Genomic DNA, 13,867 nt, shown 5'->3' with positions numbered 1-13,867 from the left:
AGCTTCGATGTTCCAGAGAAAACAATCCAAGTCTGTTCAACCTTTCCTTCTAGCTAATGCCCTCCAATTCACTCTTGAGGTACTCATGTGGGATCATAATTGTTAGCAATTATGGGGACCAAGGACATTACTGCCGCCAGTTATAGAAAATATACCTCAAAGCATGACAAAAGGACACAAAGTGCTGCCGATACTCAGAGAGTCATGCAGTACCTGTGGAGGACATGGATAGGCGACGTTTCGGGTTGGAACCTTTCTTGAATTGCCGACCCAAAACGTCACCTATCCAAATTCTCTAGAGATGCTGCCCTTGCTGAGTTACTCCAGCACTTTGTGTCTTTTTTGGTAAATCAGCATCTGCAGTTCCTTGTGTCTCTACCTCAAAGAAGATTACTAATTTCAAAAAAAAATTATAATTTTTCTAATAAACCCCTTTAACTCCCAATAATGTAAATTTCCTTGCCCATCTTGAGAGAATGAGTCATGCTGGCCAGAAACTAATCTGTAATTAAGTACTCATTCACATGATTAACTTCCCTAATTTCAAAAGAAGAGTTTGGAGTCCAGGGCATTGTTATAGATCTGGTTTCGAGCACAGGCCAGACAGGGTGCGGATGGCAAATTTGTAATCACCATCTTGACTTCAATTCTAAATTTATCCATCAATTCCACAACGAACTGACCACCAATTGTAATCATTCAATAGGACAAGCTGACCACTTGTAAGATGCACAATGAAGATTCTTCAGTAATTACAGTTCAGCACACCAAACTCTGTTACGAGATATATCAGGGGGTATGGGGAGAAGGCAGGAATGGGGTATTGATTGAGAATGATCAGCCATGATCACATTGAATGGTGGTGCTAGCTCGAAGGGCCGAATGGCCTACTCCTGCACCTATTGTCTATTTTTGCCCATTCCTTTGCTGGGAATTTACAGAAATTGCATTTTCAGTAATACAGAATACTAACCAATCCCCCATCCTGATCTGTTTATTTTTTAAAGAGATACAGCATGAAAAAGGCCCTTCAGCCCACCAGGTCCATGGTGTCCATCATTCACACTATGATTGACAAATCATAAAAGGAATAGATAGGGAAACCCACAGACTAGAGAACCAGAGGACATATGTTTAAGGTGAGGGGGGAACGATTTAATAGGAACCTGAGGGGTAACTTTTTTTTACACAAAGGGGGGTGGGTGTACGGAATGAGCCGCCGGAGGTGTTTGAGAACGGTACTATCCCAATGTTTAAGAAGCATTTAGATAGGCACATGGATAGGATAGGTTTAGGGGGAGATGGGCCAAATGCAGGCAGGTGGAAGTGCTGTAGATGGGGCATATTGTTTGGCGTGGGCAAGTTGGGCCGAAGGGTTTGTTTCCACCCTGTATAACTCTATGAATCCATGACTTTATGACACACTAGTTCTACATTATTCCACTTTCTCATCCACTCCCCACACACTATAGTCAATTTCACAGGGGACAATTAACCTACAAACCCACACGTCTTTGGGTTGTGGGAGGAAATCGGAGCACCCAGAGCAAACCCACGCGGTCACCAGGGAGAACATGCAAACTCCACACAGACAGCACCTGAAGTCAGGATTAAACACGGGTCCTTGGCACTGTGAGGCAGCAACTCTGCTGCTGTGTCAATATGCTGCCCACAACTAATGACATCCTAATCACTAATATTTTGACGATCGAATCAGTAATGCAACTGCTGATTTGTTAGAAAGAATTCTCACCCAAACAGCATGAGGGACAGATATGTATGAGGGACAGAGGTAAAGATAAAACTAGTGAAAGGTTAATTTATCTTACACTGGAGATGTTTTGTGTACAGTAATTCACCTTGCTACCCAGAAAGTGGTCTGGGAATTCAGCTAGTGTCCCAGCTCGAGGGCCCTCTCCAGATACTCACTCAAATAGAAATCAGGAGGCAAAGGGAAGATTGAAGTGTATCTCAACTTTCTCACCATTGTAAAAGTCTGATGTCATTAAACGTCACTATGAATCAAGGGCAGTACGGTGGAGCAGCTGTAGAGTTGCTGCCTCACTGCGCTGGAGACCCAGGTTCGATCCTGACCTCGGGTTCTCTCTGTGTGGTGTTTGCACCTTTTCCTTGTGACCGTGTGGGACTCCTCCGGGTGCTTCGGTTTCCGCCCACATCCCAAAGATGGGTATGTAGGTTGATTGGCCTCTGTAAATTGCCCCCAGTGTGCAGGGAGTGGATGGGAAAGTGGGATAACATAGAACTATTGAGAACAGGTGATGGATGGTCAGTGTGGACTCAGTGGGCCGAAGGGCCTGTTTCCATGCTACATCTCTAAACTAAGCTAAATTAAAACTAAACTAAAACAAAATGTCTGAACTGTCCTAGTAACTGTTGTAGATCTGTTTAATAGGATGAACCAACAGGGAAAGAAAGGTTGATGGGACTAAAATCTGCAGATGCTGAATCCTCAGCAAAAAAAAAACAAAGTGTTAGTGGAACTCAGCAGGTCAGGCAGCATCCAAAGAGGGAAATGAACAGGTTGGGACTCTTCTTCAGAAAAGAAGATTGAATTTATATTTCTACACCAATTTTCACACCTTGATGCCGCAAATTTCAGCAAAAGTAACTCTAATAATGGCAGTTTATAGCTAAATAATATTCATCTTGAACACCATGCTGTGCAAGCAGTAAGAAAATGAAACATTGCAGAGTTCAGGAGGCATTATTGAAATACATTTAGACAGACACAAAATTCTGGAGTAACTCGGCAGGACAGGCAGCATCTCTGGATAGAAGAACAGGTGACATTTCGGGTTGAGACCCTTCTTCAGACTGAAATACATTGATGCATTATACCAAATTTACATTTAAGCCAAAGTCCAGTGCCAAGATGTTTACCCCAGTAATAAACAGACAGAGCAACAACGCAGGTCAGGCTTATTTCAGCTGCCATTGTTTGCTCATGTATCAAGTCACCATGTTCACAGATCAATCCCAGACTTTGTTTCGATGTAGCACGGATCTCGGCAAAGCCACCAGCATAATCAAGGACCAGTTTGAAGAAGGGTTCTGATCTGAAACGTCACTTACTCTTTTTCTCTAGAAATTCTGCTTGACCCACTGAGTTACTCCAGCACTTTGTGTCTATCTTCGATATAAACCAGCATCTGCAGTTCCTTCCTACACACCAGTCTCACCCTGGTCACTCAGCAACTAGAGAGTGGTCCTGACCTCCCATCTACCTCATTGGAGGCTAACGGGCTCTATCTTGCACAAACTGTTGTACCCGTTATTGTGGACTGTGAAAGGATTGATTGAAATTATGTGTGAACCTTTTCGCTGACTGGGTAGCAGGCATCTTTTCATTATACCTCAGTACACGGGACAATAAACTAAACTAAAATATATTTTGTCTTTGACCCCCACGCTGACCATCAACCACTCATTTACACTATTCATACAATAATCTAACCCAACCTTTTATTCCCTCCATATTGTCAACAATTATCCCCACATTGTACCACAAGGGACAATTTACCAAAACCAATTAATCTTGAGAACTAGAGAATGTTGGTTTAAGGTGAGGGGGGAAAGAATTAATAGGAACCTGAAGGATAACTCTTTTTACAAAGGGTTTTGGGTGTATGGAACAAGCTGCCGGAGGATGTAGTTGAGGCAGGTACTATTGCAACATTTAAGAAACATTTAGACAGGTACATGGATAGGATAGGCTTAGAGGAATATAGGCCTGACGCATGCAGGTGGGACGAATGTCGATGGGAGATATTGGACGTCATGGGCAAGTTGGGACGAAGGCCATGTTTCCACGCTGTATGGCTATACGACAAACCCGCACATCTTCGAGATATCGGTGGAAACAGGAACACCCAGGGGAAACCCATGCAGTCAAACTGAGAACCTGCAAGCTCCCCTGCACATAGCATCTGAGGTCAGATCAAACCCGGGTGTCTTAAGCTTGATCAAAGCGCGTTAGAAAAAAAAAAGGGTTTGATATCTCCAAAGGTTTGATATCTACAAACCGTGGTGTTCCTTGCCCAATCATCACTCCATCATATGCCGCTTTAGTTTTACTAATATAGGCCCAACATGTTTCAAGGTTGAGAATTACTTACTGTGTTCTTTGCCTTGACCTACTGCGGTGCAGACACTGGCTTGTGGCGTTACCGGCATTAGGGCTTGTCGAATGGCCTTCTCCCAGCTCTGAGCGACGTCTAAACCTACTCCTGTGGCAGCCAAGGCGTGATTCTGGTAGTTGCCTCCGAGATTCTCTCCAACGTAGTACACCATGGTGTCAGTTATTATCTCAAAACAGTGAGGGTTGCTGCCTTGAGCCAGATTTGTAAAATCCCGAGGTGCATCCAACTGCAAGATTTCTGACAGTGGAATTTCCTGAGAGGGAGAGAGCAGATACATGCCTTAGAAAGAGGCTGCAACCATTAGGAGGCTGTTTTCAGAACCTGCCGCATGCTAGTTCGAAGGGCGACATAAATAAGACCAGAAGTGTATTCTGTCCTTTGAGAATCTGCCAACTATGCATAGCCAACCCCAAAACCTTGAGCCAATAAGAATGAATCATTTCTCAACTTCCTGAACTGTCTCTGGGTTTACAACTTTTAATGAAGGCTGTGGTGGTTAAACTGGAGACAGATGCATCAAAGATACTTGCACTTTGCTATAATTAGAGGCAGTGTCTTTACCGTTTCAAGAGCTGACACAATGCACAAACATCATATGCCAGGTCAGGCAAAATGTCTTCAGCTCAGCAGCGGGATCTATGAACTAACGTTGAATGTGCAGATTCCAAAATTAAGTAAGGGGCAGTCCCCTCACTCACAGTGATAAGAATGGTAAAAACCCATGCAAAGGGGATAGCATTTCAAGATTATAGCAACTGTAACAAACTGAAAGGAAATGCCAAAACACGAGAATAATAATTTCTGCTACTTTCTCAAGTGCTTGTTGCCAAATCGTACGCAGCAGTCTATTAAAAAGAAAATCTGACTGTGCCATACAAAACTGCTGCTGTAACAATCATTTCCATTTAATGCATGTGTTGTCTCACAGTTAGGTTACAATTCACAAATCCAGAAGCCTGGAATTATAATGGGAAAAATCAGTTCAAATCTCATGAAAGTAGCCAATGAATCTGAAACTGAATTCAGTTAATTAACCTGGAATACTAAGTTTCTTACCATAACTATCATGCCATAACTGGAATAGAGTGAATGTGGAGAAGATGTTTCCACTATTGGGAGAGTTTAGGAACAGAGGCCACAGCCTCAGAATAAAAGGACAAATCGTTAGAAAAGAGATTAGGAGGAATTTCTTCAATCAGAGGGTGGCGAATCTGTGGAGTTCATTGCCACAAACGACTGTCAAGTCAATGGATATGGATGATTATTAAGGGTGTCTGGGGTTATGGGAGAAGGCAGGAGAATGAGGTTGAGAGGGAAAGATAGAACAGCCATGATTGAATGGCGGAGTAGACTTGATGGGCCAAATAGCCTAATTCTGTTCCTAGAACCTTTGAACTATTAACTATTGTACCATAACTATAAACTACCCAGATTGTTTTAAAACGCACCTGATCGCTGAGAGAATAAAATCATTTATGTTACTGCAGACTCGAACCAATGTGGGAGGAAACCAGCGCAGAGAAAACCCACACAAGGAGAATGTACAAACTCCACACAGACAGCACCTTTAGTCAGCATCGTACCGCTCTACCGCTCCGCCATTGTGCTGCCCTGTGCCGAGTTGTGGACGTAGCCCAGACCATCACACAAACCAACTTCCCTTCCATTGACTCCATCTACTGTACATTTCATGCTGCCTTGGCAAGGCTGCCAGCATAATCAAGGACCAGTCTCACCCCAAACACTCACTCTTCTACCCTCTCCCATCAGGCATGAGGTACAGAAGTTTGAAAAGACATACCTCTAGATTCACAGTTTCTTCCCAGCTGTTATCTGGCAACTGAATTGTCCTCTCACCAGCAAGATAGTGGTCCTGAACTCCCATCTACCTCATTGAAGTCATTAAAAATAGTTCAAAAGTCTTCAATGTTAAATCTTGCACTAAATGTTGTACCCTATATCTGCTTACGCTGGAAGGCTTGATTGTATTCATGTATAGTTTTTTCTTTGTGTTCTTTGTGTCTTCACGAGACAAGGTGTTTTTACTTACACACAGAGAATGTTAGGTGCCTGGAACGTGCCTTGAAACAGGTACAGGAGGAGTATTTAAGAGACATATGACCAGGCAGGGAACAGAGGGCTACAGAGCATGTGCAGGCAGACAGAATTAAATTGACATAATGTTCGGCAATCTACTGTGGGATGAAGGGCCTGTTCCTATGCTGTACTGTTTTACTTTCTATGTCCACTTCACAACTTACTCTCCCACTCATTGTTATGTGTCTTCATCAAGTTTAGCAGCAAAATCTTTGGTGACTTTATCCATGTCATTTACAAAAGTTGTTATAGACTGAGACCCCATGGATAGAAAGCAGACTGTTGGGTTGCATCACAGCTTGAGTTACAGCGAGACAGGCAGCATCTCTGGAGAGAAGGAAGGGGTTTCGGGTCGAGACCCTGCTTCAGATGCTGGTTTACAAAAAAACATAAATTGCTGGAGCAACTCAGTGGGTCAGGCAGCATCTCTGCAATAATTGTGAGACTGGCAGCACCGCAACGAAGAGATAAACTCCAGTGGGATACAAACAAGATTGTGAAATGGGCAGAGGCGTGACAGATTAAGTTTAACAAAGAGAAATATGAGCTGGTATATTTTGGTCTGCTTGCAGGAATGACAAGTGGCAAGACAAAATAAAGTGTTGTACAGACCAGACACCCCACCATTGACTCCATCTATACTTCACGCTGCCTTGGAATGGCAGCTACCTTAATCAAAGACGTCCCATCCCGATCATTCCTTCTTCCCCCTGCTCCCATCCAGCAGAAGGTACAGAAGCTTGAAAATGCGCACCACCAGACTCAAGAAAACAGATTATTTCCCACTGTTATCAGGCTTCTGAATGGTCCTTCCATAAGCTTGTCTGATTCATCTCTACCCCTTAGCGAACATTGGACTTTGTCTCTAGAACTGGTGCACTGCAATGCTGAAACTATATTCTGCATTCTGCATCTTCCCCTCTGATTTATCAATTGTACTTAAGTTTGTTTATTTGCATTTATATATAATATTATCTGATCTGATTGGATCACATGCAAAACAAAGTTGTTCACATGCTCATCAATTCCCCTTCTATTTATTTTTACCAGCAACCTAAAATAGGGGGCAATACGAAGTTGCTAATAATAAACCTACAAACTTGTTCCTAGGATGTGGAAGGCAAACTATGGTGGAATAGAGGGAATGCCCAAACTCCATAGAGACTGAACCCAAGGAAGGATCAAACCTGGGCCCCTGTAACTGTGAGACAGCAGCATAACCACTGTACCAATAAACACGCGGCGCTGCAGAAGTACTTTAAAGGTAAACTCTTTTTGCGGTTTACAAGAATCATCTCAGCCTTAACAACTTTTGATCTTTCCATGAGCATTTATCTTTATGTGGGCAACATTTAAAAAAATCAAAGAAGCTGTTTCTTAAGGTGGTGATTCAGTTCTGAAGTGTACACTAAGAGATAAGAAAGTGATAATGCAAAAATATGAGTAAAATTCATGACTAAGTAAATTGTGTGAGAATTTAAGAGTTTCGCCAACACACAAGTTTACCGTAATTTAAAATTCATAAATTAGCTTGAAAAATCTTTGACTTGCTTTTAGTTTCATTTTAATAGGACTTCTAAATGAAGATGTAAGAGAGGAAAGAGAGGTCAAGGTAGGGTGCAGATTGAGAGGAGCTTGGAGGAGATTAGGATGCCAGGTCAGAGAGCAAACAGCCATGACCAAGGATTCAAGAGAGCAGCGTTAGAGAGGGTGGTGGGACTGGGAGAGGGAGGGGGAGAGGGTGGGTGGGACTGGGAGAGGGAGAGGGTGGGTGGGACTGGGAGAGGGTGGGTGGGACTGGGGGAGGGTGGGTCGGACTGGGAGAGGGAGACGGAGAGGGTGGGTGGGACTGGGAGAGGGTGGGTGGGACTGGGAGAGGGAGGGGGAGAGGGTGGGTGGGACTGGGAGAGGGTGGGTGGGACTGGGAGAGGGAGAGGGTGGGTGGGACTGGGAGAGGGTGGGTGGGTGGGACTGGGAGAGGGAGAGGGTGGGTGGGACTGGGAGAGGGAGAGAGGGGGGGAGAGGGGGGAAAGGGGGGAGAGGGGGGGGGGGAGAGGGGGAGGGGGAGAGAGAGGGGGGAGACCTGGGTTTGATCCTGACTAAAGGCGCTGTCTGTACGGAGTTAGCACATTCTCCCTGTGACCTCGTGGGTTTCCTCCAGGCGCTCCGGTTACCTCCCACACTCCAAAGACGTGTACGTTTGTAGCTTAATTAGCTTCTGTAAATTGTAGGGTACAACCAGTGTAAGGTGATCGTTGGTCAGTGTGGGCTTGGTGGGCCAAAATGCCTGTTTCCGTGCTGTATTTCTGAACCAAAGATGTACCTATCCAAAAGTCTCTTAACTGCCATTATATTATCTGCCTCCACTAACACCCCTGGCAGTGCGTTCCAGGCACCCGCCACTCTGTGCAAAACAAAAGATGTTGTGGGTGATGGTGTCTGTTCCTGTGCTGTACTGTACATAGAAAATCGGTGCAGGAGTACACCATTCGGCCCTTCGAGCCAGCACCGCCATTCAATATGATCATGGCTGATCGTCCAGAATCAGTTCCTGCTTTCTCCCCATATCCCTTGTTTCCGTTAGCCCTAAGAGCTAAATCTAGCTCTCTCTTGAATACATCATTGAGTACTTGGTCTATTCTCTCAGAATCTTAACTTGAAATCATCTTTCTTATTTGGGATGATGGGGCAAACACGTCTTTAGTCACACTAAATGAACCCACAATCATTCATCATTTTTATCACTTGTAAAAGCAACATCTACTGCAAAACTCCAATTACACCACGCTGCCGCTGCAAGGCCACCAGCATAATCTAGGACAGGTCGCACCCTGGCCACTCCCTCTTCTCCCCTCTCCCATCGGGTAAAAGGTATAGAAGTGTGAAAATGCACACCTCCAGATTCAGGGAAAGTTTCTTCCCAGCTGTTATCAAGTAACTGAACCATCCTAACATAACCAGAGAGAAGTTCTGAGCTACTACCTACCTCGCCGGAGAACCTTGAATTATCTTTGATCAGACTTTACTGGACGTTATTGTGCACTAAATGTTATTCATGTTATTCCCTTTATCATGTATCTGCACACTGTAGGTGGATTGATTGTATCCATGTACTGTCTTTCCACTGACTGTTTAGCACGCAACAAAAGCTTTTCACTGTACCTTGGTACACATTTACAATAAACTAAATTCAAACTCTAAACGCGGTTAAAAAGACTCACCTGAAATGCTTTGTGTGGGATCACTGCAGGATACCTCAAGGGAGTCTAAGGGTAGATCAGACCCTCATGTCCAATACACCAAGAAGCAGCTGTGGGAATGAACTGCACAGACTACAAGCAAGTCCAATCTGCATGATCTGTGGGCAAAGTGGCTGCTTAAATATGTCGCTGAACAAATGGGTAAGAATGACATTAGTGGTGAAATGAGAGCAAGTTTCTCTCTCAACCACATTACATATGTGACTGGGAAAAGCTTGAAAGAGGAACTGGGAAAAAAATTAAGAAAGCTCATTCAAAAACTCTCTGCTTTTTCCCCTTCACAGTCCCTGACTTTCCCTCTCCACTCAATGAGATATACAGATTGTCCATCTCCCAGTACATTTCCTCACACCTTTCTGATCTTTTAGGTTACTTACTTTTCCTCTCATTTTTAAAGTTGTATTTCAGCTTGAATCTAATTCTCTCCTGATAAGACACAGAGCAATATTAAGTTGCAGAATGCAGCAGCATAACTTTCATTCTGAATTATGACACAATATTGTTTAAAGTAATATAATGCAGCAAATAAAACAAGTCAGGCAGTTTAAATGCTTGGAAATTGTATTCTTGTCATTGCGAAATATATGGTCACTGTAAATGCTCGTAACTGGCCACATTTCTGCAGAGATAGTATGTTTTTTTCTGGGTTTAATTTATAAACCCAATTTTAGTTTGCTCAGTTGGGTGCGCAGCTGGTAGTGCTGCTGCCTTGTAGCGCCAGAGACCCGGGTTCAATCCTGACTACAGGTGCTGTCTCTGTGGAGTTTGTATGTTCTCCCTGTGACCATGTGGGTTTTCTCTGGGTGCTCTGGTTTCCTCCCACATTCCAAAGATGTGTTTGTAGGTTAATTGGCTTCTGTAAATTGCGTACGATGCAAAAGTGTGATATCATTGAACTAATGTACTGATTGATGGTCATCATGGACTCGTTCGGCCGAAGGACCCGTTTCTACGTTGTATCTCTAAAACTTGTATTGTAACACTAAACTCAAACAGAAATGGACTTGTTCACAAAATAATTCCTTACGTATTCCAATACATTCCTGATGCCAAAAAAATGTATGAAAACATAGTTTCAAAGGATGAAGGAGATGTGCAGGGCAAGTTGTTTTACACATAGTGTAGTGGGTGCCTGGAATGCGCTGCCAGTGGTGGTGGTGGAGGCAGTTACTATAGTGGCTTTGTATCAATAATTCCCTCCCCCTCCCAGACAGCAGGGCAGATCTGCACTTAGTTTCAACAAGAAAAATTAACAAAAGACACAAAGTGCTGGAGTAACTCAGTGGTCAGGCAGCAATGCTGGAAAACATGGACAGGTGATGCTTCGCGTCAGGCTGAAGGGTCCCAACCAGAAACATCACCTATCCATGTTCCCCTGGGATGCTGCCGGACTCACTGAATTACTCCAGCACTTTATGCGTTTTTTGTAAACCAGCATCTGCGGTTCCTTGTATCTCCAACAGCTTGAACCTCCTGTAAGCAATAGTTAAACGACTGAGAGAGTTGGATAAGGTTACCATACTGAGATTAGTAGTCAACTTGATTCTAAACACTGAATTCAAATCAACCCCTGAAAATTACATCAAAGACTTTTAAAATTTTCTTTTTGCAATAGATTCAAAGAGTCAAGAGTCAAGAGATTCAGCTAAGGTGCCGCTGGTCTGTTGCTCTCAGGCATTTAGCATCTCTTGTATTCACAGAGAAATCAACAAATTTTTAACCTATACTCGGGCAAAAATCAGCCTCAACACAGGATATCAGACTACACAATTTCCCTTGCTGTTCCCAGGAACAAGGCCTGTGGCTCACAATGTCTGTACCAAACATGATATCAAGTTAAACTAATCTCTGCCTGACATGATCAATATCCCTCCATTCCCTGTATATCCATGTGCTACCATGTGCTTCCTTATTACTGCCTTATTAAACCTCTAAAGAACAGACTTCCTCCTGACAAAATGTTTATATACTACAAAAGCTTAGTTCAGTTCATTGCTTTTGTTGCATGCTAACCAGTCAGTGGAAAGACTATACATGATCACAATCCACAGTGTACAGATCGACAGATTTGAGAGGAGATTAAGAAGAGCATAGTTAAAGTAGCAAATGCTGCTGTTAGGGTAGAGATTTAAAAGCGTGGAGTGATTCTAATGCGTGATTGCAGATCCACTTCTGGGATCAGCACACAGAATGGCCTGGCTTGGGCGCCATCTTGGAATAGCATCTGCATCATTCAGAGCCTATTCACCCAGGGAAAAACTGAATTGGTGACAAACATGGAACTGGTGATGGTGATGGAACTGGTGATGCTGATTTACAGTTCCACAAGGAACTGGTGATGCTGGTTTACAAAAAAGACACAAAGTGCTGGAGTAACTCAGCGGGTCAGGCAGCATCTTTGGAGAACATGGATAGTGAAATTTTGGGTCGAGACCCTTCTTCACAGCCCAATATTTAACAGTTTAATTCTTGCTTAAACATATCAAATATGTCCTCACACACGACAGTGACTTTCATTTATAAAATGTATCTAACATCAGCAAAATGCAGCACAAGGGCAGAAACAGTACAAACGTGCCAAACGTGAGATATTTGGAGAAGTGACTAAAACTGAGAGTCTGAAGAGATGAGAGAATAGATGAAGGGAATTCCAAAAAATGTTGTGCTTTATCAACTGAAAGCAAGACTGTCATTGAGAGCAAGGGAAAGCTGCTAATGTCAGCAAATTATGACAGGAGAAAGGGGGAGAACAATTCCCTTGGAATTTCCTTCTCCTGAACCAAAACACCAGCAATGTCGTAGCATAGTGGTGCAGCTGGTGTAGGTACCTGGCATAGATCCACCACCTTTAATCTGGACTAAATTACAAGAGTGCACTTGAAATCCCCCCCTGCCCCCCCCCCCCCCGAAAATGTGGCGCCTTGGCCGGGTGAGGCGACTGACCTTGACCTCATCGGAATTTCCGCACCAATCGGTGGGTTGAGTTTGCCCCCCCGTGGCCAGGGCTCTGAAACTCCAGCGCGGACGGAGCCAGCAGATCCATTGCCATATCTGACTTGTGAGGCCGACTTAGTGGGCTGGTATCTCAGGCCCCCAAGGCCGGGACCTTTGTTGGTCCGAATAAACAGATAATCCAGCAAGGCTCTGGAACCAAGGGTACCGGAAATGCAACAGTGGACCTGTTCAGCCACTGCCTCACAGCGCCGGATAGCTAGGTCGATCCTGACCCCAGGTGCTGTCTGTGTGAAGTTTCCAATTGTCAATTGGATTTTGTAAATTGGCTTGGTAAAATTGTCCTTAGCGTGTGTATGATTGTGTTAGTGTGTGGGGATCGTTGGTTGGCATGGACTAGGTGGGCCAAAGGGCCTGTTTCTGTGCTGCATCTCTAAACGAAACTAAAACTGAAGAAGGGTCTCGACCCGAAATGTCACCCATTCCTTCTCTCCTGAGATGCTGCCTGACCTGCTGAGTTACTCCAGCATTTTGTGAATAAACTAAAACTAAATGTCATCTCATTAGATGACATCTAATGACACTATAAGAAAGAGAACATAGAACAATACAGCACAGGAACTTCGGCCCACAATGTTTGTGCCGAACATGATGCGTAGTTAAACTGTTCTAATCTGCCTGCGCATGATCTATATCCCTATATTCCCTGCACTTCCACGTGCCTGTCTAAAAGCCTCTTAAATGGCACTTGCGTATCCGCCCCCACCCCCACCCCTGGCAATGTGTTTCAGGCCTGTCTCTGTACCGTCAGTGGGCATCCTTGTCCCACAAAGGCTCAAAGCGGAGGAGGAGGTTTGCAGATGGCATTGAGAACCTTGGTTCTGCTGGGAGCATGCCGAGACCTGTGTGAACGGTGGGAGGAGTGCAAACGACCACCTTGTGAACTACCCACCGACTTGCCCCGCCAAGCGCTGTCTGGTCCACCTGTGGCCATCTTTGTAGATCCCACAGTGACCTCATCATCACAGCAGAACGTACAAAGATTGAATGGGACAAGAAGACAATGATAACATTCTCAGTCGCCAATCACAGAATGTCCAATACACCACTGACCACAAAGTGTCCAATTTAGTTGTTTAAAGGAAGTTCCTAAACTGTGTTGCATCATTATCTTCCTGGAATTTAGATATTTTGGGAGGTTTGAATGTTTGCTGCATGCAGTTACTTTTTGCTGGCCTTTCCTTTCCATTTACACTACCCCCGGGTTTGATCCTGACCTAAGGGACATTTTACAAAGGACAATTAACAAAGGGCAAGGAACCTGGAGGAAGTCCACGCGGTCAGAGTCAGGATCGAACCCAGGTCTCGGGCGCTGTAAGACAGCAACTCTACTACTGC

At 44.1% G+C, this 13,867-nt stretch overlaps 1 protein-coding gene across 3 annotated transcripts in view; it reads right to left on the bottom strand.

The window, feature by feature from the left end:
• prkd3 (protein kinase D3) overlaps positions 1 to 13,867 on the bottom strand; it is a 255,173-nt gene that overhangs the window by 30,335 nt on the left and 210,971 nt on the right. For all 3 annotated transcript variants that reach the window (XM_078405083.1, XM_078405085.1, XM_078405084.1), the window contains exon 12: positions 4,137 to 4,413. In XM_078405083.1, coding sequence (XP_078261209.1) covers positions 4,137 to 4,413 — 277 coding nt within the window. The remainder of the gene's footprint in view (positions 1 to 4,136; positions 4,414 to 13,867) is intronic.

This window comes from Rhinoraja longicauda, chromosome 9 (assembly GCF_053455715.1).
Source record: "Rhinoraja longicauda isolate Sanriku21f chromosome 9, sRhiLon1.1, whole genome shotgun sequence".
NCBI classification, from domain to species: Eukaryota; Metazoa; Chordata; class Chondrichthyes; order Rajiformes; family Arhynchobatidae; genus Rhinoraja; species Rhinoraja longicauda.
Note: the sequence above shows the minus strand (reverse complement) of the source record. Positions and strands in the feature narration are given on the sequence as shown.